Below are 27,675 nucleotides of genomic sequence, written 5' to 3' on the forward strand. Positions count from 1 at the left end.
ACTTTCAAATGAATCTACATTCTCAGCTACTTCTTGTCTCACTACAATTACTCTCCAAATGAAGCAAAAAAAAGGTGGTGTAACTGACTGCTATTCCCTGCAAGTTTGAACTGCATTCACCTTCTCCCTCCCTTATAAAAAAGAAGTTTCCTGTATCCTCACATCTTTGAATAGCCTTCATAATGGAAAACTGATTGATTTTCTGTTTCTGCTATGATTCTATTTCAGAAGTCAGCCTCTCAGTAATGACTTAATTTTCTTGTCATGTATAATTTTCTGTAAAGCAACTGTTTGCAAATCTTCTCCCATCTTTCTTCACCATCAGATATTATTGGTTTTCACAGCTCGTTGCAGATAGAAGCATCATAGTATAATGCTAATCTATTTTATGAACAGAGCACTGAATTCAGTTAATGCACAATCACTGAATAAAAATTTACTGTTTCTTTCTGCATGAAGTCTGTTCTACAGCAAACAGGAGAGAGAGCTAAAATGTCTACCCTGTTCATCATACAATTATAGGCATTGATAACAAAGTAATTAAATGCATAAACAAGCTAAATCTGAAACTATTTTCATCTCAGAAAAAATCCTCTACGGTTTTGTAATTATCCTTTCTCATTTTAGGTTTTTCAAAACTCTTAAGAAGACAGCTCACTGAAGGAATTCTCCACTGTCAATACTTAAAAAACAGTTCCATATGAATCCTGGTTTCCATGGATGTTTTGCAACTAGATTTTCTGATGTCTTATAGACGTCTCATCTACAATGTCCTCTTACAGCTGGGTCTTGGGAAAAAAAAAAGATATGTTATCTTCATCTATCCAGCTGTCTATTTTCTTTAAGTGACAAGGATCTGATGATTAATACTCTATGCTTATGTCAATTAAGTCTGAAACTGGTCAAATGCCAAAAAAGCTTTAGTAGAGAGATGAAAAACATGAGAGAGAAAGCTTACAGACACCCTGTTACCTCAGAAATCAGGCTAAAAATGGAATTAAGATCTTTCTACAATAACATTGTATGAAGTAGGCAAGTCAACAACAGGATCTTGACATAATACTGCTGTTCAAAGCCATGAACAATAATTACAGATCTAATCCCTGCTGTCAAAAAAAGAACATGACCATACTAAATGTTTAACTAAAAGAGAGAGACTCTCAGACAGATGAAAACAAATTTACTACATAGTAGAGGATGAATTCCATGCAGTTGATTGGAGATTTTAAAAAACAAAGCATGTTCTCCATCTCTGACCTCTCTCCCTCTGCAAACACATCCTTGCAGACAACAGATCAAGGCCTTTGCAGAGATGAATGTTCAGAAAGTACACATGCTTACTATTCAAATATCTTTACCAGCATTTGTAATACAGAATTCTTTTTCTCTGTTTCCATTCTAAGGACAAAATGATGCAAGAGATGAAGGATGATCTAAACACAGTAGCTGATCTTGTGCCCTAAAAACCCAGATCAATATGATAAATCAGCGACTGTGCATTCTAGCACCAAAAATGTTAGTCCATTGAACCACAATCTTGAGGTCAGTCCATTTCAGGAGAAACAAATAACAAAAATTCCAAGTTAGTATAAATTTCTTTCCCCCCATACTTTTTTTTTAAACAATCTCTGTATGATTATCTTATTCCTCTTAAAAGAGAAATAAAAATAAAACTGAAAGGTAATTCCATAAAACCAGTGCAATCACCTCTGCTCACATACACTCTTCCAGTCTGGTTCTACTCATAGAACGCTCTCCCAGTTCCACACACTAAAGCATTGGAACAGATGAAGGCAGAGACAAAAGCAGGAGGTTCCTTCCTCTCTCAACGAAACCCCATCTTCTTAATATCTCCAAATCCCATTTTGCTTATGTAATATGAAAGGCTACTTTATTGTTAATAAAACAGAGAAACATCATCCCAAGACATAAAAATTATAAAAGAATGAGCAAATGAAAAAGGAGAATTTTAATGGAAACATGACAGTTTAGTTGTTCATTTGTAAGGAGTTGGAACAGCCTGAATATCCCAAGATATTAGCAAGCCTGGGCTAGACATCAGGGAGAACCTTCTAATGTAGGTGTAGGCAGTCTGGGAGCACTGTACTAAAATTCATTCACTTGTAGGTTTTAAGAGCTTGTTAGACAAACTTCTATGAAAAGTCATGTAGTTAGGATTTGCCTTATTATAATTTTTTTTTATTTGCACCTTCCAATACTATTCTCTACTACTCTGAATAGTAGCTTCAATTCAGAAGTAAAAACCTGCAACCCTGCTTGTGCAGTGTCTTTGGCTGCCACACTGGTTTCATTATAGGAATGGTGACATTCAGATGTCTTCAGAGCATAAGGGCTATCTGTCAGTTGTCCACAAAAAAGACCATAATTTAAAATAAACAAACATCTCCACCGAAACCCCCAAACCACATTACTGACTGTGTTCAAGTCTTCTTAATGGCAAAAATCTCTTTACCAAGTTCTCAGATAAGATTAGGATAGGTATTTGAAAAACAACAAAACCTAGCCAGCTTCACAAGCAAGAAAATTGTAACCAAGTGCTACAGATTCACAATACAGGAGCACTGGGAGTGGTTACTTCATACACTACGAGTGCTTCATATCACCAGGGGACTGTAAATTATAACAGTAAAAACTTGCTATATTTTTATCAGGAAACAAAATGGTATTTATGCACCTAATGAATTTTCCGCAGAACATTAAGGGCTGGCACTCTTCTTTAATATACACATCCCACCCCAGCTGTTGCCTTTGCAGTCCTTGCTCTCCAAATAGAGAGAAGCATGGGATATGCTCTTGTCATGGAGTAGCCTACACAGTTTTCATGGAGCCAAACTAATTACCTGTGGCCCATCTGGTTTAAACCAGTAACAGAAGTCAAGAAGGAGAAACATGCCAACAATTATATGTCGTGAAAAAAAGGCATGAAGCCTCAGCAGACAGCTAGGGACAAATGAGCCTGAAAACTGCTGCCCTCAGAGCTGAGGCATGCTGGCAGACCAGTCTGCACCACTTACACTGTATTTTTCAAGTAACTTAAGAATTTGTATCTGAAACTCTTAATTCAACATAAGAATTACACCTGTTTGACCTAAACAGGCAATCTGAATATCAAAGAAGAAAAAAATTTCTTTTGATACTTGTAGCTGTATTTATTGGTACCATTTTTGGGAAGGTCAATTGTTCTCCTTTAGTGCTGTTTCTGTTATGTTGTTTCACCCTGTTCATCAGAGTCATTTAAGCAAGGCTAGGCATAAATGAACATCCACTGTGTCACCATTTGCTTATCCTAATTTCCAGACTATTCTAGTGCCTTTCGTGCCAGGGCTTAATGCCCAGGCAAGCCATGCTCCAACAGCAGAACATCATGCAAAACAAGCTTGTACTCTGGAGCATATGAGCCTAATTTAAAAACTCTAACACACCAAATGTAGCCTTAATTCCTCCTTGCAAAGATTAAAATGCTCATCATTTTTCTTCTCCTCTTTTTTTTATTTGGAAAGTTTTCCAACTTTACACTGAAACTTATGCAGTAATTGCTCTATACCAGCTAGCTCAGGATTGGCAGAGCTACAAATGATGGGCCATGGGGAAGAATACATTCCACTCTTTCTTCTCTTTGCCCATTATTAGTTGACCTACAGGTTATTTTAATGATTCTCCCTAGTGGGAATTCAAAACCAGATGTGTACACTTGCTTCAGCAAGTGTCAGTACAGTGGCATTAATTTTACATAGTAAGGTATAGTCTTTAAAAAAGCCAGTTCTAAGAATAGATTTGTTCCTCTCGAGTCTTTTGTGAATCTATACAAAATACATGGAACCTTTCATGGCTGCAGTCAGAGCCATGCTGTGCTGAGCTGGCAGCCCAACAAACAGTAGCAAAACCAGGGAAGTAATCAGCATGGGAAACAGCTGTAGTTTGGAGTGGTTAACAAGCATTCAGACTTACTATAGCTAATAGAATCAAGTTTAAAAAAGAGAGGTGACTGACAGACCTATATCTTAAGCCTTTATACAGGGAAAAGCATAAGCCCAACAGCATGACTCCGAGTATGATTCAATAGTATTACTATAATTTGAAGACATTATTGAACTTTCTCCAGTAACTGTTACTCAGAAGTAGTTAGTAGTCATTTCCTATTCAGCTTTCTGTTCCCCTCAATATAAACTCATATCTCAAGTTGTATCTTGTGATCCAAGTCACACATATTTTATGGGTTCTCTAGTATGCAATAAAAACCCAATTATGCCTAGACAGCCCACTTAAGAGTCATTTCTGTGCCTTCTTGGGTGCTGAATTTTATGCACAGAGCCTAACTTCAAAATTTCTTGATATATAATTGTACTCTCCATATTCCTGACAGTCCTTTTTTTTAGGATACTTACAGGAAGATTGACAACTACGGAAAAAAATGGAGGACAATGTGTTATTATCAACCGGGCACAACAAATAGGAAACTGTGCATAGTTAGCTTTCAGATTTTCCTTTCCAAGTCCCATTTTCTTTATATTGCTTGTCCAAAGGCATTGTCTTCCAGCATCAAATTTCTTTATTGGCAACAGTAAGCATGGGAGAGTATACTTGGTGTATAATTGCTATCTCTACAATGAACACACACTGATTATTTTTAGAATTGCTTGCTTTTCTGTGACCTCATTTGTCAAACTGGAAAGAAAAGTAAGAAACTTAAATCATGCATAAAGTTCAGAAAAGTGCAGCAACAGCATTATTAATTCCAACAAAATAAGACTATTATGACCAGGTTTCTCACAAGTATCTTAACCTTTCATAACTTTAAGTGTGGGTATTGGTAAAGCAGAATCGTACTTAATAAACAGTAGTCTACAAAGTTGGTTTTCTAGTATACAGTTATTTGACATAATCTGATAATTGAAAACTCCATCTGAAACAAGCAATACATTTCCTGCTTGTTTGATCCCTGGTATTATTCACTTACCAAAATTTCAAGGTTTAAATTCTGGCCCTGAGAATAATGTTAAAAGTAAGTGACAGTTCCCATTTCACTCCAAATCAGAGACATGTTAGAAGCTGCTTATAATTTAATTGAATTTGTTTACCATACATTACCATAAAAATTGCCCTGCTGTTTACTTGCAGATTTTGCATCTGATTTACTACTTGCTAGAAATACTTCTAAGGAAAAGAGTGTGTGTATATATTTTGGAACAGTAAACCAACAACCATATCATTCTCTATACACAAAGTTATGGCAAGACAATTGAATCCGCAGCAACTTCTAAAGATGACAGACTCCTGGTATAAAGCAAATTACCTTAATAATTATGAGTATCTGTTAATAATCAGTTTCTAAGAGACCAAAACACCTGTTTCCTTTATCAATATGCAAAACACTGGTCAATTGTGGAATCCATTAAGCTGAACAACTGTGAGATCAACAAGCAATTTTTCATTCAAATTTTTCAGTCAAATATATATGTACATTTATAGGAAAAGAAGAAAAGAGCATGTCAGTACAAAGCAAAAGGAGGGACAAGATGTCTGCCCTGCTGCCAATCTTTCCCAAGAGGCAGAGTAGCAAAACTAAACTGGTATCCACTGCTACTGCAGTAACGAAGACTGCATAGATTCAAGTAATTTTCTTTGCACAGCAACTCTAGGAAGAATAAGCTGAAGCTACTTAAGACAGTCCTTTACATCTACAACGTTTTTGCAGAAAGAATAAACTAAGTAGCTAAAATGTTAACTTCGAAGAAGTGCTAGTTTAGTGGTAGAAAATACTGACCTATACATACCTAGAGAGAAGCTTTAAGTAACAGGAAGAGAGGCTGTAGATTCTTCTCTCCTTACATATGCAAATATGAAATACAAATTTAGGGATGCTTACTGTATTTTGATGAGGCAAGAGCATACATTATGTTCAAATATTTAAAGAGAAAAAAGTAGTCTAGGTTCCTGTAGCTTTAAAGTGAAAGTAGCTGCACTACTGCTGTGCATTTCAAGAAGTCAATAAAGACAGACAAATTGTTCTAGAAGCTGTGAGGTTAAGTGCACCTTTTATCAGAGAGAAACATGTTTGGTTTTAATTTAAATACCACTTTGATATATATTATCAGAAACTGGCCAGGAGATAACAAATTATTCTAGCTAGCCTGTATGCAATGTACCAACAGTAGCATTTTTTGAGAATGCCGTGAGGACAGCAATAGCTACAGTGGTTTGTTTACAATGTCCTTCACTCTTGCTAATAATCCCAAACACTGTATCCCATAAGGTTAAATGAAATCCTACTGCTCAATGACCTCTGCTTTGTACTGGTGTGGATGTTATTAAAACATCACTAAGAAAAGCAGCTATTTTGCATATAATTACTTAAATCAAGGAGTAAGGTCTGATATACATCTAGTCATTATCATGCTAGACTTGATAAAATTACTTAAGTATAAAGCTACTTTGTGTTACCTGGGGCTTCTTAAACAATTGAAACAATCTCTTCCTAAAACTGTCTTCCATGCATTTTAATTATGCTTGATACCTACAAAGTTCCAAAGTTTTAGAGATTTTCAGCAGATTTTTGATATTTTTCTCAGAAATACAGCAATCACTATTTTAACAGACTTTTCATCTGTAATTCTAAAACTCTTAATAGTGACAAAGTAACCCGTGCTTTCTGTAGCTTTATCATTTACTCAAAGTATGACAAAACAAGCTCTTAATATCTCAAAGGTGATCTTCCTTAAAAGAGACCCCAAAAATTCTCAGTAGCATGTCACATAAGTTGAGATATTTCATAGAATCATCCAGCCCAACTGTTAACCTAACCAGGCAGGAACTTGCTGCCATTGCCCCCTATCCCTTTAGTCACCATGTTCAGTCAGGTGGACAGATGACAGGGAATCTTCTGTGTCATGTGCCCTGTTTGCCTAACAGGCCTCTCCCAGGGAAGGTAGTGTCTGATTCCCACAACCTGTTTCTCTCTTGAACACCTATTCACCTTCTCTCCAAGTTCTTTGAGGTTTTTCCAGTTCAGGAAAGCTCCCTGGGCACCATACTAGAGTGCTCCACCACAGATCACATTGACATTGCAGCCTCTCAACTCAGCAACTGAGTTTACTTATTCACTTCAGATTTTAGTTTTTCTCATTTACAGATTCCATACAACACCAAGAGATAAAGAATCCTCTGTTGTTCAAGAAGTGGTTACTGTCTTGTAACCTGAAGACAGGTGTTTTAAAAGGATATCCATCACACAGGACAAACTGTCTGGTGAACAGACAGTAACCATCAAAATGTAAGTTTTGCACAGTATTATATTATGAAGTGGTACAACCAATGTCATTTTTATTGTTACTTTGTGCAAAGGATTATACTTCAGGGAACAATAAAAGCCAAAGGAAAGTGACTACTAACAACCTGTCTGTAAATACAGAGTTATTTAACACTGTGTTTAGCAAAAGTAACAGCTTTTAATCACAGTGTACACCAAGGTGAGCCTTAACATATTGATATCATATGTCCAAAGACTGTCATAAACTACAAATGGCCAGAAAGGCCATGGTTATGCATCCACGGATACACTGAAAATCCCCGTGAAAACAACATCCTACCAACAGCTCTCGAGAGCATTTTGTCTGCCTTTGCTCCTTCTCAGAGCAACAAGAAACAGGAGTATTACCGATGCTCTTTCTGGTGATAGTTTATACAAATAATCTTAATTTCCTTCACTCATTGTTTTATTCACAGTAAGTGGGAACCACAACGAATAAAATGGTTACTGAACCTGGACAAAATATGCAATAATCTAGTCAGATGAAATTCAACTTACTTGCAGACAGAAAAGAGTTACTATACAAATTCAAAGTCTCACTTTTTGCCTTTGAAAATGCATCCCTAATATAATAAAGAATGTAAGCAAAGAGAAACAAAATAACCAAATCAATCCCTGTGATTTAAGAGAACAGGTGGAACCAAACTTCAAGGTCCATTTGACATATTTATTTTTTTCCCCCAACATATACATGCATATGCATATTTAGGCATAAAGACAGCTCACTCAAGCACAGCTATCCTATTTGGAAAGAGGCTTTTGAAATCGGTATAAAAACATCCACACAGCTTTCACCAGTATAATTTCTGCAGCTCAATAAATCACTGAAGTGCATATATTTAAGGCAGGAGTTTAATCAAGCCCAGGATTAGTAGGACAAATGGAGTTACTCAACATCACCAATGGGCAGAAAATGCCTGGCTACCCATTGCCCTTTTAGAAATGATACTCATAATTTATACATGCATCAATACCCATGCATGTTAAAAGCAGTAAAATTCTAACATTTTGAGACAATCTGTTGAAAGACAGGCTGGAAGTCTTCAGCAACCCATCTGCTCTAGCAACCACTTAACACACCACTGCAGTCCTAGCACCTCTCTTCAGACATTCGCAACTCCAAGTCTCCAATCCCAAGGAAGAGTTACAGTATAACACACACACACTTTGTAGAGCATAGCTTTGGCTCCTGCTGTTCCTCTCTCTTGTAGATCACTTATGTTTGCAGGAAAATCATGCAATTCCTGGACATCAGGTGGATGGAAATACTATCTCAATCTCTGTTTGCCACCATGGGAGCTCTACATGCATTCTCTGTGACAGTAAAACTTGCTGGAGAGATTCCTGCCTTCTAATCACCCTCCACACACACTCCCAACTCTTGATTATGCCAGCACAACTGCCTCTGGTTAATGCTGTGAAAAGCTCTAAAATGTCTGGATTTAAAAAAAAAAAAATGGGAATGAAGTTTTCTTTTAGCCCAGGACATTTCACAAGCAAACCAAAAATCAAAGGTGTCACCAGAAGCTTTAGTCACCAAAGCAAGCTCCAGCTGGAGGATCAGTCTTCACTTGGGTTTTGTTTGAAAAAGTTGATTTTGAGAAGTTAAACAGAGGACCCAACATGTTTCCTTCCTGCATCACACGCTCAATCTCACGTGCAATGCTGCATTTTCCAGACTGCTTTTCCCTAAGCAAACTAGTATTTTTAGCTCTTAAAAGTGTCTCCTTTCAGATAGCGTTTGCTGACAGACTGCTTTGATCTTAATGCATATCAAAGGAGTCTAAATTACAAATTCCTAAATAAACTGCTTACATTTGACTATGCTCTCTCTTTAAATTTTAATCAGGGTAGAACACAAAAGGAACAATGTTTCAGCCCCTAGCATCTCAGTTGGTTAGGGTATTCCACATACAGCTCATGTCTCCTTTATCAGTCTATTGCCAGCTGCTGAACTCTAATATATTATTTGATTCTTGATGGTACTTATTTCCATATCTTTTGCTGTATTTTTGATTAACAGTCTACAGTGATTCCAACAAATAAAGAATATAAAATGCATTAAAACACTTTCAACCACATGTAAGTGTTAAAACCCAAAGTGAATTTCAAGATATTCAATACACAATAGGAAGCACTTTTCAGTTCAAGCCCTGTATCCTATAAATCAAAAATCTTCAAGTACAGATGCTATTTAAAAAGTCAAGTAAGGTAGAAAGAAAATGTCAAGATTCTGATATTTGACATCATTAAACCCAACGTACTTTAAGCTTTAAAGTATGCATGGACATCGTGAATGTTTTAGGATGTTTCTGTAACTTCTGAATATATTTTCGACAACCTATTTACTCAAGAAGTTACAGTGTTTTTTGTAGTTAATACAATAAAAACACACACATGGAAGACACAGACAGGTGGTTTATGTAAGATTATTGATTGAAAAGAATGTCACTAATGTATTCTCCTGGGCAATAAAAGTTTACGGATAAATCCTACAAACTTTAGGAATGCATAAAGAAACAATATAATTGGTTTAGAGGAATAAGACTTTCCTTCATATAAACTACAGCTGTTATTTCCCACAGCTGAAAATCAGAAACACTTCAATACTCCTCTACAAACAGGCCATTTAGGGACAGGCATATAAAACTCATTTCAGGTTAAAACTTGCACTTTAGATAGACAGCTCTTCCAAGCTGTAATAGGGCATCCCTAAAGCCCAGTTCAGAAATGTTTCAGAACTGTGACCTCACTATTGTGTTGATATGCAGGACAGCAGGAGGCAGCAATGACAACAGAAGATCCAAATCTCAGTGTGGTGTTCAACAGAGAAATAGTCCTGAAAGATACAGTTACCATAACAATGCAAATTCTGGTCCAGGCAAAACTTGTTTAAGAATCCAGAGGTCCTACAGTGACTTCAACTCTTGTTTAGGGATTTAGAAAAAATAGACCGTAGAGGGACTTATATAAACAAAACAGATTTAGGTTCCTCCAGCTAAAAGACTGAACCTGGTAATGTCAATAGGCATCACGATGAACAGGAATATTGAGGTTTTCACTATTCTCCATTTTCTCCCTAACACCATAAGAACAAATGCTCTTCAAATGTGAACACTGTTTACAGCAATTACTTAAATTCTACCAGAGCATTAGCATTTTAAAAAGCATCTGTGTAATGCAGTGACTGATAAAGCACTTTAGAAAAATGTTTTAAAGTGTTCTCCTTTGCTTTATCTGTAACAGACTACAATTAATGCAACAGAAAATTACTTTAAAAAGTAACTATCAATTGAGATTAAATGTAGATCAGAGGGCAGCATGAAAGATTGGAATAAATGACAGACAGGAGAGAAGACATAGTAGTTTCTCATTATTTTTGACTTAACCAAATCACAAGAAACCCGAAGTATTTGTTAGCACCACTGAAAATCCATGCCATGCAAAGGCATACCAGCCCACAGTTTTCCAGAGAAAACTGCAAGAAATGAGAGGATTAGTGATCCAGAACCAAGGTAAAAGCAGAAGTGCTTGAGGGATAGGAAGGAACCTCCTCAAAATGCAACTAGGCCTTCACTCCCTAAAGAAAAGGGCTCTGCACAAGTATTATTTTACAGAATTGTCTACTTTATCAATGTACATGGAATTAATTTTGCCTTCTTTTCCCATAGTTTTCAACATATTGAACTCTCTGCCTATCAAAATTTGGTGGTCAGCCGCACACAGAAGCAAAGTGACTTTTGCATCAAACTAGCTACTTCATTTTAAGGATATAAATCAGTTATACCATGCAACAGAGGAAAATATAAAGAAACAAAAAGCATCCCCAAGCACATAGTTTTACAGAAAATAAAACTGCAATCAGATTCCATGCAGCTATTGAAGAACAAAATTACACGTGGCTACTATTCTGGCCTTACAGTCCTAAGATGGCAGGAAGTACTTACATTCAGTAATTGGTTTACATTGCTAACCTACAGAAGAGGTGATATCATAGTTGTAGTGCAGGTGCTAACTGATCTCAGCACACAGATAACTTTTTAGTCACCTACTACAGTGTCCCTGAATCTTTTCAGCAAGATGCATTTGAGTCTGCACAGATAGCTGCAGGGAGAAATGCTTCATTTCCCCCATGTGCTATAGGACCTCCCCACAAAACTCAACAATAACTCAAGACCATTACAGAGAACAGTCCAGCCACAGAAGCGACATTTACCAGACTGCTCAGGCATTCAATTTTCTCAGCTTTTTTGGCACCTTGAAAATTAATGTACACTGAAAGATGTGACAGCCTACAAGAAATTTAGGAGGCTGTACAACGCTGTCCTGAAACTGTGCTGTTAAACTGTCATAATCTGTATTGGCTGTAAGCCTATCTGTACTGCTATACAGCCCAAGGTGAGAAAAATAAGAAATTGTTATTTTTTTTTCTTTAGCTGTCTACAAAGTTTCATTTGAAAAAAATACCTAACAGTGCTTCTCTATTTAAGTTTGACTTACATTACTGAGTTTTCATGCGCAGGCATAAAGTTGCTGAACAGCTTAAAGGAAAAAAAATAATCTTGTTTTGCCAACTATGCAATTGGTGGTCAACTGTGCACTTGCAGCCCAGAAATCCATCCATGTCCTGGGTTACCTCAAGAGAAGTGTGGCCAGCAGGTTGAGGGAGGTGATTCTGCCCCTCTACTCTGCTCTCATGAGACCCCACCTGGAGTGTGGGAGAGAACAAGGTCCAGCACAGAACCTCTCCTTGTTGGCTCCTCTATCACATCCAAAGTTGCGTGAATGTTATGCATGAATGCACATAGTTACCAAGACTATTCAGTGCAACATGCATGGAGACAGAACTACCAATCAAATCCAAATAATTTCTTATTCATTTAAACTGCATAGCTATAAACACAGCTTTGAACTTACTGTTTATCATTTGGAACCTACCATCTAAATAGCAATACTCACCCTGCTGCAACTGCAGGAGGGATGACCAGTATGAGTTTAAGTTGTGCTTCATGCAGAGCTTCAGAAAGGTGAATGAGCAAGTGAATCAACTCCCTGAAATACAAATATATTGTTAGACAGAAAGGCAGGAAAACTGGTGCTGTATATTGTCAAGAGTAAGTAAGAGTAGAAATAATTGAAAAGATTCACTGGCAAGAGGGCCAAACACAATTTGTTGCAAATGACCATAGCAGAAAAAACAACAGTTAGGAAGACTAATCAGAGGTCTACCACCTTCAAGGACTAAGAACATTGAACTGCTTGAGACAGTCTTAGTTTTCTTGGAACTGGTGATCACCTTGGGGTTAAAATTTTTCCTAGTTTTACTTTAATCTAACTATGCATTGTTAGCACGTAAAACAAACCAGCATACCTTATCAGAGCATGTAATCTCTTAAGGTAATATTCAGTAAAAGAATTAGATCAATAGAAGAACCAAACACTGCTCTGAAGAAACAGTTGTTGAAGAAATTCAAGTTGTTACTAGACATGAGACCTGAGAATTTTCAAAGATGCTTTCACAGCAAAACATGCAATCTTCAAGGGATATTTCTGAGGCCTGCATTTAGAAACATTTTTTTCCTGTATAAATTTTCTTTTTGTTTTTCAATACATTACTGTATATCTACAAAATGCATGTCTGACAGTGTTGTATCTGGAAGTATCACCTTTCATATGCATCAGTTAAATAAAGATTTCCACAAAAGTTGATTTTCATATCCATATTCTAGACATTTCAATAGGAAAATAAACCTAAAAATTCTTATGCAAACTATTTTTAGCACTTCTGATTTGAAGGGTGATATTAATAAAAAACCCTTCAGAGACAGACTGCAGAAATAAAAAAAAGTTTATTGTTATCTTAAGAAGAATCCAGTATTACCTTAAATTTGCACTACAAATATGGCCCTTTTGAGTGTCTTTCTTAAGTAATTTGATTTTTCAGAACAAAGTAAACTTTCGTATTTACTCACTGGCTGGAGGGATTCACAAACAGTCAGACAGATGATATCAGTACAGAACTCTAGATTTGTTTAGAACTATGTTTAAACCTGAACAGAATAGAGAACAACTTCATGACCCATTCCAGGAAGCTAAAAGCGCTTAAGCAGGAAAGGCAGAATACACAAAAGCAATTCAACCAAGCTTTTTGCTCCACTTAAACCAAATAAGATCTGAACTTTCATGAAAAACATCTTGGTATTGTTGCGCCTTTCAAGGTAGTATCATCCTAGAGATATTCTTCTGAAATCATTGCTCTTCCAATATAATCATCTGTCACAGTAATTATGCTTAACTTGCACAATTGTAGGCACTATCCAAAGGTAACTCAGTATTTTAATTTTCCCTGAAATGGTTTGATGCCTGATGAAAACTTCCTAAGGCCTATAAAAGCCATTACTCTCAAAATGCTGGTGAACAAACAAAGCAAGTTTTATCCCTTTCCCAATACCAGCAGTATTTTGTGCTTACAATTTGAGAGCTGCCTGTGCTGAACAGCCCTTAACAATAAACTGTCACACTGTTACCTATATTTCTCTTCTAGGGGAAGACATGAGATTACAGGAATCAGCTTTTGGTCTGTTTGGAAAATGCACTTCTACCATTCTTTCTCCGGGAAAGTAACAGCTTTCCCTCCTCTTACTTTATCACATGCATTCCACATTAAGAATGTCACTATTCAGACAAAACAATTACAGCATACAAAAATCCTTTTCCACAGGAACACATTAAAAAATTACAACACTAAACTAAACAGACATCTATGGACACCAACACATGCATCACAACTCCCACATGACACAATGTTATCAAAAACTATAATCAGTAGTAAAACTAGCCAAGCAAGCTTTCCCGCTGATTTGAGTCTCATGGCTTAGTGACCTTTTTAACTAATTATGCCCAATCTACAGTAGGAGTGCAACCTTTATTAGATGTCAGAGGTGTTAAATACAAGATAAATTTGACCAAAGAATCAGTTCCTCTAGCACTGAGATTATTCTACAGTGTTCATCAGCAGGGATCTCTCTTCTCTGCCTGGCTGCCTTTGTTAGCTGTAGGAACTTACAGAACTCTACACCATGCAAAACATTTGCTGACTTTAATTATTTAGAAGATGAGGGGATAAGAGGAAGGGCAGAATAGGACAAAAGAACCTAGCACAGGTAGAGAACAAGATAACATATTTTTCTTTTCCATTCAGAAACAAGGCTAATACCCTCACTCCCGTTCTGCATCTTCACATATCTGCCTCAGTTCCTAAAATTTTGCATTCCAGATAGCAATGCTTTGAAGCATAAGAAGAAAAGCAGTTGGGATTATTTTGAACCAGATGCAAAGAAAAACAGAAATTCAAAGGAATATTAATTTCAAGGTTTCAGCCTTCCTCAGCAATGTCAGACACTGGTGGTTGGCCAGCAGAGGCAAAAACTGATCCACAAAGGCCGTGACAGACCCACGAGAACAGTTACTACACAAAAGCAGTCATATTTCGAAAGTGGAAAAACATACAGTATAGAACCATAACCTGTTACTGTAAACACAGGACAGAGATTTGTGGCCTGATAAAAAGGCAGGAGTGTAGTTTGGATTGTTGGTGCACTCGGGACTCTAAGATAGACTACACTGAAACAGCCACTTCCTCTCCTCCCACCACTAAGTTCAAGCAGTATCGATCTGGCTAAAAAATAATTACCTTCAACTTGTGGAAAGCAAGAAGAAAAGGGGTAGCTGGACAACTTTAGATTTTTGCTCAAGAAACCCAGATTAATATCTACTCACTACCTTGTCAAGCCATGTCTCTGGCCCCTGAAACCTTTTTAGCAAATCAGGCAGGATTAATAGTTAAAGACTTAATTTAGGCTCACTTCCATGTGTCGGCCAAGACAAATTACGTAAATAAAATGTGCAGGCTTCCCCTCTCCCCCAAAGAGCAATAGAAGAATGTTCATTTACTGTGCTATAAATTAAAACTTTACTGTGTCCCAACAGTGCTTTCCAGTGGTTTAAACACAACGTTCTCCAATGTTACCATTGGTAACTTTGAAAGAAAAGCTACTGACATTTTAAACATTCTAATGAGGTACAGGAAAGCAGGAATAGAATCAATCTTCCTAAAAAAGCTTCATTAAATATTTACCAGAGACTTCACCATAGCCAAGTTTAACTTCAAAGCAGGTACTAAAATATTGGCAGCTTTAAGTTTCTATCTTGAGCTAATTAAGGTCTACTTCATTCCTACTATTTTAGGCCTTCTCTTATCACTACCATTTGGTAGGTCAATTTTCCAAGTGTTCATGATTTCAAAGTACCTTCTCCCCTATAGAGTATGCAGATCTCCGAATTTTCATCACTCAAAGCTCATGGGAAGCTTATTTTTACAGAAATCACTATTTTGAGAATTGCTGGTCTATCGTGTTTTGGACATCTCGTAGTACAGTTTGCTTCAGTGCACAAGAATGGGCTGTAGATGCATTTGAAAAGCTTTGCAGAAGACATGTAAGGCTGTTATATCCTTCCCTTCAGTTACATGGCCCTTCAGAACTCTGCAACTTTCCAATTTCAGTCACCTTTTTGCACAAGCTGGTAGTCAGTACTCCCTAAAATCTATTCCTTGTCAAGAAAATTGGACAAAATAAAGCTGTCCAGTCGAAAAAGAAAATGCCCTTTCCTGCCATTTCATTGCCTAGTTAATACCAAGAAACTGGAGTGAATTATGGCAAATCTTTGATTAATAGATTAACTTTTCAGGGACTAACATGAAGGATACAATTGCCAGAAGAGCTTTTTCCCCTTATATTCCTACCAACGTTAATAAGATGTCTGAAGGTCATCTTCTGCATGATACCAAGTGCCTGCAGCATGTAGTGACAAAAAATCACGTTTTTCAGATTGATTCCATGTGATGGCAGTGCCATCTGTCAACTGAAGCTGGACTGATCAGAATATTGTGTGCATTTTTATGTAGGCTGTGAGATTCTGATGAGTACATTCATGCCTTTTTCACAACCCAGGTCTGGAGAAAAAAAAACACCCAGCAAACCCACAATGAGATTAGCAAGTTAGACATGGTCCTGGTCCAGTTATTAACTAAATAAGCAGGAGAGCCTTCGCTTACTCAGGTCTCTCAATATTTCTGCCATGTACATTTCTAAACTTAAATGCCACAAGATGAATAACTTGGAATATTTTATTGGAAAATCAGGCAAGAAAGTTTTAGAAAAAAGACAGTTATTTAACTAAAAAGCAGGTTTAAACTATAAGAAGCAGCAAAACACATTGGAATTGAGGTATCTGCATAGGATATCTTGGCTCATTTAGATTTTTATTAGGAAATCAATCTCCTATACGTCAGAGTAAGAGGCAGGTAGCTGAATACTTTTTCACTGTGCAATGATTGTTGGCATGACAGGAAGCAGCATCAGTTAGATGCAATCCTTCATCTCACATTAAACTTGATGTCCCTGTGATTTGTATATTAATAGTTCTAGACCCAGAAATCACAGAGAAGAAGCAGGCACCAGTGTTATAGAGGGTACTTCAAAGTATCTGTATTAGATGCCTACAGGAACCCAAACCAGTCAGTATAGAGACCCCAAAACAGGTTAACACACATATATCAAGACAATTTAGGTTCTTCAGATAGATAGTGGGTATTTCTAAATCTAAGAACCTAAATAGAAGAACCCAATGCCATTTTATACATCTGAAAGTACAAAAAGCATGCATACAGGGTTGTTGTGTAAGACTCCAGGCATCGAGGACCCTGTATGAACAGCCAGAGAGCAGGTTGCTTAGGATATCTCACATGAAACCAGGCAGCTATATTTAGGCATATAATTCTCTTATAAAAATTGATACTGTTGGCAAAATCAACATTTAAATGAATATGCAAAAGAAAGCAGCACAAAAGATTGCTATAATTTAAGACATTAGTCTGTCACACACTACAGAACAATTCCTAAGACCAAATCAGAACGATTGGAAAATTTTTTGTTCTTGAAAATAAACCAAACCAGATTAAGTTAGTTCTGATTAAGAAGACATAAAAAAGATTCATAGTGAGACTGAAACCACAGAATTTCATGTCTTAGTGGATGCCAGCAACATAACTTCTTAGCAACATTTCACCTTACCTCTAATGCCAGCTAGAATAAATAGGAAACTGAAGGCCCTTTTTAGACAATTCCTCAGGCCTTGAAGGAATAATTTTCACCCATTTATAAAGCTGAAGTGAGTAACCAAAAAAATAAAGGTTTTCTAGAAACATGCAAAGGGCTGACAGAGGAGTGTCTAAATTTACCTCATTTTAAAAATTCTCAGCGATCACAGGTTCTTAAGGAGACTGGTCTTAGGATTTATGTGTTATAGAAGAGCTAACACTGTTACCTTGTTACATGAAGATACTGACAGAATTTAATTGTCACAAAGTCTTTAGGGAATTCAGTGTTTCAAGCCCAAACATCAAGACAACAGGGAGAGCATGTGTTATGAAGATGTCCATCCAATATTCAGGTTCAGCTACTGAAAAAGGTATCTCATGGAGACACTTGCTCAGCTGAGATCTATTGAGCAGAGAGCTTCAGCTTCAATTAATCCACCTTTCTGATATATGAAGTAGTATTTAAATCATAACCCAATTTATTAGTGAGTTATTACACTAATTTTCAGGTTTTCAGTTTCTTTTGCAGACTCACCTACTTTGAGATGCACTGTGCTAAAAAGTCTCACTGCACATTGTGACATGAGTGGATACTCATTCAGGAGCTGAAACACCTTATCAGGCACAAAAGTTCCATGAGCAAACCCACCTCTCTAGTAATTTTAAAGATACAGACAGGGATAAAGAAACTTGTACTATATTAAATGTTCCTGCACCACAAAGGCAGTGCATTGGGCAGGATTGTAGACCTTCTCCATAACACTGTTAAAAACATGACAGGAATAATTTCCATAGCTTTCCCTTCAAAAAGATATATGAAATATATTGAGTGCCATTTTATTAATTTTATAGCTAGATATCCACTTACTTTAGGTTTTGAAAAATGAACACCATAATGATTCCCTGTGAAATATTTTCCCTTAGATCCACACTATGGCTCTAACATTTTGTAAGGCAAGCTGGAAGCTGCAGCATATCCCCATCTATTTTATGCACCTGCGTTGAGTTTCAATAACTTATTGCCACTTGCTTATGTGAGACTATTCCTTGTATTTCAGGGGAAAAAAAATCTGATTTTTTCTTTTATTTTTAAGCTAAAACATGTTCACTTTAAATAATATGAATAAACTGTATTAGCCAGGAAGGTCTTCTTATATTGTCAGACTGCTCTGAAAGTAATTTGAAGGCAAACTATCTGTTTGCCTTTACCCAGAAGTAGGTTAAGCTACTTTCAGGTGTTTGACCTTGAAGGATCTAAATCATGAAAGCCTACCCTGTACCTAACAGTTAAGACAGATGCTTTATTTGGAGCATACACAAATACTTTTCTATGAACACTTCACATTTCCAAAGGATTAGGCTTTATCTCTGTGCTGACACCTACCTGTCAACTAACTCCCAGCCTTCCAAGCTTAAGAACGTGCTTTACTGTTGATGTTTGTCACTCTCGAGACACAACCTGAAGGAAGCTCAGGCATGACTCATGTTACAATACTGCCACTCTGTGGGCTAAAGGGGGCATTGGGCTGCTGCAACTTTTTCGACAGTGACAATCGAAGCAAAAGACCATCCATGCTTACCCGTTTATCAGAAATAATTCTGCTCTGCTACTCAAAAGAAAATTAACAGATCCCAAAGTAACAGCACTCAATGTGCAATAAAAATACAGGCTTACCAAGGTGCTAAGTTCACTTAATTCTGTCCCTTAAGATCTGCTCAAAGCAGCTGTTCACTCCAAACAACAGACAGGGAAAACGCCTGGGCCATCCAGTTTTAAAGCAAGTGACAGGCAAATAGACAACCTCAAAATGAAGACACTGGTCCCATAACTTAGAAGCATCATGAGACAAAATTTCCATGTAATGATGTGATTCTCCTACTTTTACAAAACAGCTGCTACTGCACACACGAGCCTACCTTCAGCTTTCTGTCTACATTAGCCTTATTCAGAATGCCTCTCTGAGGAGGCAAGCCCAACCTAAGGCATTGTGCAACTTAAACACTCTAACCATTTCTAGGAAAGTGGAAATAAAGGGAGGAAAAACCCACAGAGGAGTTTACAATGAATCATTTAAATCAAAACTGGTCTTGAAATGGAGGAAAATTTGCAATTCCTAGCTTCTGTTTCTATTTATGTTTTTGTGCCGAACAATCTTACCCATTTTATGTTAGGATAATTCTAAAGTGTTGTTCACAGGTGGCCACATTACTGCCTCAGAGTAAAGAATGCAGTTACCATTCTACTGTATGAGAATAACCCTCTCCTCCTCTGAAGTTATGGAAAATATTTCCCAATCCTTCCTATCAATAACAGATAAGACAGTGAATATGTAAGTGGTGCTTTACCTGAATAACACTCAGGTACTGAAGGCTAAAGCAACTCAACAGTAGCACCTCCTCTAGTACTGTTTTTATCACACAAGGTGGGACAAACAACACTGTTATAGATAAGCATTACTCTTGGCAGAGAGCAACATTTTTACCATGCCACAAATGAACTCATCCTGGAGCTAATAAAAAAGTATGTTTTGCTTCTGTATGTCATTTGCAATACAGCACTTTCATACCACTGTGCTTAAAGTGATCTTCAGTGAGTCTTAAAATCACAGTTACATAGTCTGTCTTACATCTGTGTTAAGTTAACTAACAGGAAAAGCATCAATTTTACTGAAATACAGGTAAGCACAGTAGATAAAATGCCCACTGCTCCCAGCTTCTGGCTGGCAGTTACTAATTGCTTAAATCACCTTCTTGTCTGTCTTATTAAGACACTGCAATAGGTTCAGAGCTCATTATAGGGATCAACTCTTAGGAACAACCTGGCAAATAACCTAATTATGAGCAAGAGCATCTAGCTTAAGGATTACTCATTCTAGTGCAACTGGCAGAGTCCCGACAAAGCTACAAAGATTCTGCAGTTCCAATTTTTTTGTTCCCAAGTGTAAGGTAGGACTGTTAACAACACTCAGTCAGAGAAGTAATTTACATGACCTCAGTCAGCAACATTTGCCCTAAACAGGATAACAAAGTAACCATATTTGAAAGGTGAAATCTTCCACAATGAAATCTGCATTCTGTGTAGCTATCTTTAAGCTACATTCCCCCAGACGTTTAGGCAAGAGAGATCTGGTAAAAATACTGTGCTCTAGGGAAATGGATGCCTGAATTTCCTCAGAAACTAACACAAAATCTTCAGATTGCTGCACCGAATCATTCATTTCATATTCTGCCTTTTCTTCACAAAGCAGAAGTATGTAGCTTGCCTTACCTTGACTCTGTTCAAGTTGTTAAAACAGTCAAGGGGCTTTTGCTCAAGCAAAACAGATTAGAATATGTCAGGAAACAGCTTAATATACATAAGCCCTCTAGTTTTAGCAGATACAATAAATGCAGACTCACTGAAACTTCATAGCAGAGCTACCAAAAGGTAGATCAACTACTCCAAAGTTTAAAATACACTGTGCTTGGAGGAACTGGAAGCAGTTTCTCCCTAGATTTACTTCAGGTCGGGGATTTTGTTTTTAGCTTCAAGACGTCTAACAGATCTCTATAAAGGTTTGGAAGGTTTCCTATCAAAGCACCACACACTTCCAAGCTTCACCCAGTAACCCAAACCAGTCAATGGTACCATAAGGCCAGTGGCAACATGTGCCTGTGCAACTGAGGCACCCTCTTCACCCCGGTACAACAGTAACATCATGCAAACCTCAAACATGAAAGGCTAATGTGGGCTGCTAAATCCATTATGAAGTTTATTATGTAATCCTTAAGTTCATATAGAGTGAACTCTTCTATTTCTTTCTAAGATAAGCAGAAGAATCTTTAGTTGTTCTAGAATGAAGTGTATTTATTTATAAAGACAAATTCAATTCAACATGGACAAATTAAAAAGATGCTTTGAAAGATTTTTAGGAATTGCATCCTAGAGACTCATACTCACGTTTGCTTTTGATTTCCCAGCTGACTCCAAACTTCAACTACAAAACCATCAAAATTTTCATTCTAAATAAAGAGATTTGACAACAATATACAGTTAATAACCAAGCTTTTCATTATGTTTCTATCAGAGATGATAATACACTATCAAAGCACAGTTCTGTAGTTTTTCTTATATTATTAACAGATTGAACATGCTTTGTATTCTTATACCAGCTTCACCTTTAGCTTCATGAAGAAGTCCAAGAGAAGTACAAATTATTTAACAAACATGCAAAAGTTGAAAATCTCTATTAGTTATCTGTGAGTTCTACTCTTACAGAATAAACCAAAATTGGACTGAGTAAATTCAGGCATTAATTAAACAATTGGTTGTTAAGCAAATCATTTGACGCACATTTACTTGTATATTGGTGAAAAAACCTCATTAGCTCTTAAGCCTAAAGATGTAAATTCTAATTTGGCATAGACATGATTCCAAATATTTCCCACAATTAATCTCACTGGTGATAATTTATGCTAAGCATGATCAAGGATACTGTTGTTCTTGACTTGACCTCCTTAAGAAGTCAACTGTTATTGAGAACCTAAAACTGAGGTACTGGTTACAAATTTTAAGAAACTACTCAGTTTAGCTCTACATTCATCTTCCTCAGAGCACAGTAAGATTTCTTTACATCATGTAGCAAGTGAGAAATCTTATTCTGACACTAACTAGGAAGGCTGTCATGAATCAAGCACCAAAGCTGAATGTCTTTTGGGTGCAACTTGTCTAGTCCTACACATGCATAGCTCTAAAGCCATTACGTAAGAAAACCTTAGCAAACAGTAACCATTCCCTTAAAGAATTCACCCTCCTCTCCACAGCCTCTTGATATTTTGAGGAAACTGGTTTATCAGACCTGAGCAAAACTGTTCAATAACAGAAATCCAGGGAGTTATTCTTGGTATTAAAAGTGGCTCCTTAGCCACTGGGCTTGAGTGCGCTCCTGTACAGAAAAACAGCATTCATTGCACCCATGATCCTTTTTCTGCTATCAGAAAATGCCACTAAGCAGTTTAGCCCCTGCTTAATAATTACATTTTTAATAGAAATGTAAAAGAAGGCAATTTATAGCAGGCAAAGGTCACCATTGCAGCTGTCAATAATAACTGAACAAGGGGTTTTCTTGATCAGGGTTACGTAGTCTCATGTTAGACTTGTACTTAACTGCACTTAAACAAGCTACACTTCATATTTACAGGAACTGGACACATACTAGAACACACTAGTAAGAATCCCACCTTATAATTGTTTTGAGCAGAATTTTGTTTTGTAGAATATAAAATCACTAGAAATGAGAAAACATCCATTACAAAAGGAATCAAATATCATCACACACTATTTTATAAGTATCATAAAAAGTCTTTTCACCTTGGCTAGCAGAACCATGTTCTTGGAAAGCTCCTCTATCTCATCTTCACTGCCAAAAACACTCTCAAAGTCCTGATAAGTCCAGCCATCAAACAAAATTCGAGGCACTATCAAGCAAAGCCATCAATCAGTAGTGAAAATTAAGAATTTATTAAATACACTGGAAAAATTATGCAGAACCAGAATACAGCAGATAGAAGCAGAGATACCAGTAAACATCACATCCCATGACTAAGATCATTGCTCTTTCACTCTGACCAGCTTCAGCAGCACAGATAAATTGACATTGTAGAACATTCTTCTTCATTTTAAGTTTAGTTAAAGGTGACACTTATGCAAGTTTTAAGAAAAGATACCTTCACTTGATTGAACTACCTTAATTGAACTACCACTTAGGGCCCCAAGTAAAGCACCAATATTAGACAACAATCTGTAAGTTGTGTATATCTTCTACCACAATAATGAGATAAAAAAGTTCACCTCTAATTTACTCTTTTGTACTCAACCCTGTATAACTTCACTCTTCTACTCATCTCAAGGCCCTATGGCAAATTTTTAATTCTGGGAAAAGCAGGCACTTGAGCTTATATAATTTCTTTTTCTAAAAACACAAAACATTAAAAACTTAGACAGTCAGGAAAATTGTTGTTGGAAGAGTCAAAAATTATGCCCACTGGAAAAGCCAACAACTCTTATGGAGCTATGTCTAAGCCCTTTCTACCTACCAAGGACATAAACCAGTATTTTAGAAGGGTATAGAGAGATTTCAAAGGCTTTGTACTCTGGCAGCTGAAGTACTTTAAAATATCTGACTGAGCATTCAATTTTTCTAATGCATTTCAAACTTCATACTCCCTTCTGAATCAACAAGTGTTTCACATTTCCACAGAATTCTTGCTGTAGACAAATGTAAGAAGTCTGGCACAGTAGAATCTCTGTAGCGATGTTTGCTATTTTCCCTAAAGACACACACTGTAGCACATCCCATGAATTCCCAGCTTCAAGGGGAGAACAGAAGAAGCAGGACTTTTCAACTATCATGCAGGAAAGTCTGATTGATTCAGATTTTGATTTTTTTTTCTTTTTAACTACACAGAACCCTGAGCAACAAGTTTGAGGACTGCTTTCCCCAGGGGAGGCATACAATGTTATCCCTCCAGTGAGGACCCTGTGAACCAAAACTTATCCAGAGACAAAAGGTTAAGGCAAAACATTAAGGCACCAAGAAGGTCAACACTTCAGCTACCTAACTATCTGTAGTTAGCTGCTTTTATTTTTCTTCTCAGACTGTGCTAAGGTAACCTCCCTTTCTCCCATACACACCCAGAACAAAGCCTTCCTTTGCTCTGCTAGCAGTTAAAGAAGGTAAGAAAGCAAGCAAATAAACACAAAACAGAGGCTCACCTATTTTGATGTTTTTGGAGGTTTTCCTGACATCTTTCATCCAGCCTGTCAAGCAGCATTAATTAAGACAACTCTTAAAATACAAATGATGTTGACAATGATGATATATTTTCAAGTATTCTTGAAATAAAGTAGCATAGATTCATTATACGGATATTTCTGACACTGACTAATAGTTCACAATCAACACAGACAAAAACAGAATTTAAAGCTATTAACCTGCACCACAGCTTTACCACAGTCTTACAATAGTCCCTACCCAGCCCCTCCCTGCTGCTTAGTTCTGCCTCACTATGGAAACTACCTTACTGCCTTCTCAGAACAACACTTTTGGAGTCACCAAGCATCACTTGGGAGTAATGTTTTGGGTTTTTTTCTGATGGTACTTTAAAGTGTCCCATCCACTCCTCTTGGCAGTCATTGACTAGGATGACTTTGTTAGTAGGCACTAACATGGTAAGAATCATAGCTGTTTCAAATGAAATTCCACATTCAATCAAGTTCAAAACCATAATCTAGTACATTCTAGCTGAAATTTGAACTTGTTGCCAGTTTCTTGACAATGAAGGAAAAACTTCTCTTCAAATTAAATTTAGCTTCCATTTCCAAAACAAAGTCACCTAAAGGTTTTTTGCAAACTAAAAAAAAAAAACAACCAAAACCCACAACAGGTAAAAAACTGCACAGCGCAAACAGCAAAGACTATTTCTATCTATACAGACTCTTTGTCCCTTCCATTTTTTAAGAGGGGCTTTGTAGCCCAGTGGAAAAGCCAATCTTTCCACTTGGGAAGGAGATTGTGTTAGCAGATGGGGACAGAAAGAAGTTCACTCTGAAAAAAACTCTCAAAGAAATGGAATGGATAAAAGTACTTCACCATGAGGCAGAGCCAGCAAAACCCACATAGTCTGCAACAATACTGCAATTCATATTCAAAGGAAAAGAAAATAATACCTTTATCAGCATCATGGAGCCCGGTGAACTGGAACATTTCCTTCCCTTTCCTTTTCACTTGTAACCAAACTGGTGAGATTAGTGTAAATTTGTTCCCAAATATTTTAGCAATGTCATAGCCATGGTTGTTCCACTGAAAAACAAGTGAGAAAAAAAAAGTAAGAGACTCAGAAGCAAGATATACACTTTACTTTTGACCAATATAAACTCTTTCACACAAATGTAATCATCTGCTAGATCCCTATTTGTTCATTTGAAGAAACCTTCTGGGATATTATTTTTCCTTAAATAAGGAAGTACTCTGGAAACTCTGGTAGCTACATGAAAGACAAATTGTGCAAATTGTGCTAATTCTTAACTACAGAAACTTGAATGTAGGCTCCAACACAGTTTTGAATGTACAGACTCTGTACTTATGTTCAAGAGAACTTGAGAAAGTTGAAAATTTATAGGGCATCTATTTCTCTTTTGAGTCGTGTAAGACTGAAACAGGTGAAAACCATCCTTCTAAGCAAAAGGATGAAACATTTATTATTCAAGAAAGAATGTTTTGAATAATAGTAAGACAGGACAGCAAAGGAGATCAGTTCCATAGCAGCATATAACTGTTAGCTGTTGATTTAGAAGATTCAAGATGACAGCTGCAGAGTGAGGACGTTTAGTAGTCCTCTTGTTCTGACTTCACTACAACTTCACCTGGTTCATCAGCAACAAGAGAATACTATCATCACTGTTACAACCAGTCTTAAGGAAACTTTGCTGTCTGACCACTCAGGAGTCACTCTAGGAGTCACACTCCCACCACCCCAGACTTTCACTCCTGGGACTGAGGCCCCTTCACATCAGGCAGTTCCAGTGACTGACAGGTGCCCATCTTGTCTCCCTGCACACCCCACACTCACAGTCAGACCAGTTTTCCTACCAGCTCAGCCCTGAGCTTCCCACAGCAGAGACTCAGATGTCTGGATCCTTAAAGCAATTTAATTATGACAGGACCCCCAAAAAAGGAATCCCCAGGATTTTGTACCCCCACAGTCTATGCCCATGACAGTTTGGGGTCTTCCTGCTGAGTCATCAACTCCTGTTGCATTTGAGTGCCTGGTCACCTGGGTGCCACAAGTCCCCGTGCTCTTCGTGATGCAAAGGGTCAGCACGAGCTGCCACCATTTCCTCCCACCCAGGGCACACCTGCAGCTCACACTGCAGCTGCACACCCAGCTACCAGCACTGAGTGTATTCCTCAACAACAGCGAGAAGAAAAACAACATGACCTAGACATCCTCCAAGAGACAGATGAGAGAACGAGGGTTTGAGACCACTGGAACCCCAAGCCAGCTCTCAAATAATCCTCTGGCTATTTGACTGTGTTTGACCAGCAGTTCTCGTTATTATAAAATGCTTCTAAAGCAGGGATGCAAGCTTGCAGGATAACACAATCTGCTGCATACCCATTCAAAGTATGAATTTTATTTGTTGTATCAACTTACAGGAGTAATATATCCCAGAACATCTCCTGAGAAATGTCTTTCCTTCATCTTCTTGGAGCAATAACTTCTATGTTCCCGTATTATATCCTTTGCTTTTGGATCCACAACTACCAGTCCCCGGTCCTGTACATTTTTATCAGAATGCAGCATCTGTGAAGACAATTATCAGTTACATGAAATAACCACTTTCAATGGCAACATACTTTAAACAAAACAAAATAACAAATCACTTAATTAAACTCTGAGCACTCCATTTAAAAGGATGCAGAGCAGTTTGATTTAAAACTGAAACGTTCAAGTCCTCAGAAATGACTTGTCATCCTCAGTAAACTTTGTTTGTTTGGAAGGCAAAAAGCATACAAACACAAAAAAAAATCAAGACATGATAAGATTAAAGAACATCATTCATGACAGCTGATGGCGTTCTACTCTTTGGCCGATGCTTTCTGCCATGTTACCCCTAAAATAATAAAAAAAGGTTAGGACTTCTTAAGCAAGAATTTGAAGACAACTTTTCAACTTGTTATGTTTTAGTCTGAGAATGCTGCATTGTAGTTACTGAAGGTCAAGCTTTTAAACACCTTTCCTTAGGGAAGATGCTTCAACTAAACCAGCACAAATAGTTTTAGCAGATAAAAAGAGTGTGAACACCTAATAAGGTGTGCATGGTGAGTACACAATAACCGCCCATTGATTCAGCATAAGGAATTTAAAGATATGACCTGTCTTAACTCTTTGTATTATCCTCACTACTGCAGACTAGATTTTCCTCATGGTAGGTGTTGAGGAAGCAAGTAACACAAACAATGAGAGATGTGTATCCATAATGATAGGAAACAATAACATGCTCAGCACCTGAAGAGAGACTTCAGCATGTTGGCTCTGCTTGCACTGATTACTGGGGGACTCTGAATAATTTCTGCCTGCAAAGGAGTTGCTGCTTAGAAGGCTCTCCAAACTCTTCTAACAGGATACAGCCTTCCCACTGGCAAGG

General features: G+C 37.3%; 1 protein-coding gene across 8 annotated transcripts in view; it reads right to left on the reverse strand.

The window, feature by feature from the left end:
- The window catches only part of CHID1 (chitinase domain containing 1), a 111,296-nt gene that overhangs the window by 76,388 nt on the left and 7,233 nt on the right, over window positions 1-27,675 (reverse strand). For all 8 annotated transcript variants that reach the window (XM_051804230.1, XM_051804228.1, XM_051804229.1 and 5 more), the window contains 6 exons: window positions 26,682-26,831; window positions 25,195-25,327; window positions 24,241-24,285; window positions 22,837-22,943; window positions 21,427-21,488; window positions 12,287-12,379 (listed from right to left, as the gene is read on the reverse strand). In XM_051804230.1, coding sequence (XP_051660190.1) covers window positions 12,287-12,379; window positions 21,427-21,488; window positions 22,837-22,943; window positions 24,241-24,285; window positions 25,195-25,327; window positions 26,682-26,831 — 590 coding nt within the window. The remainder of the gene's footprint in view (window positions 1-12,286; window positions 12,380-21,426; window positions 21,489-22,836; window positions 22,944-24,240; window positions 24,286-25,194; window positions 25,328-26,681; window positions 26,832-27,675) is intronic.

The sequence above is a fragment of the Manacus candei genome, unplaced genomic scaffold (genome assembly GCF_025592945.1).
Source record: "Manacus candei isolate 608988 ecotype Guabito, Panama unplaced genomic scaffold, ASM2559294v1 h1tg000060l, whole genome shotgun sequence".
Classification (NCBI taxonomy): Eukaryota; Metazoa; Chordata; class Aves; order Passeriformes; family Pipridae; genus Manacus; species Manacus candei.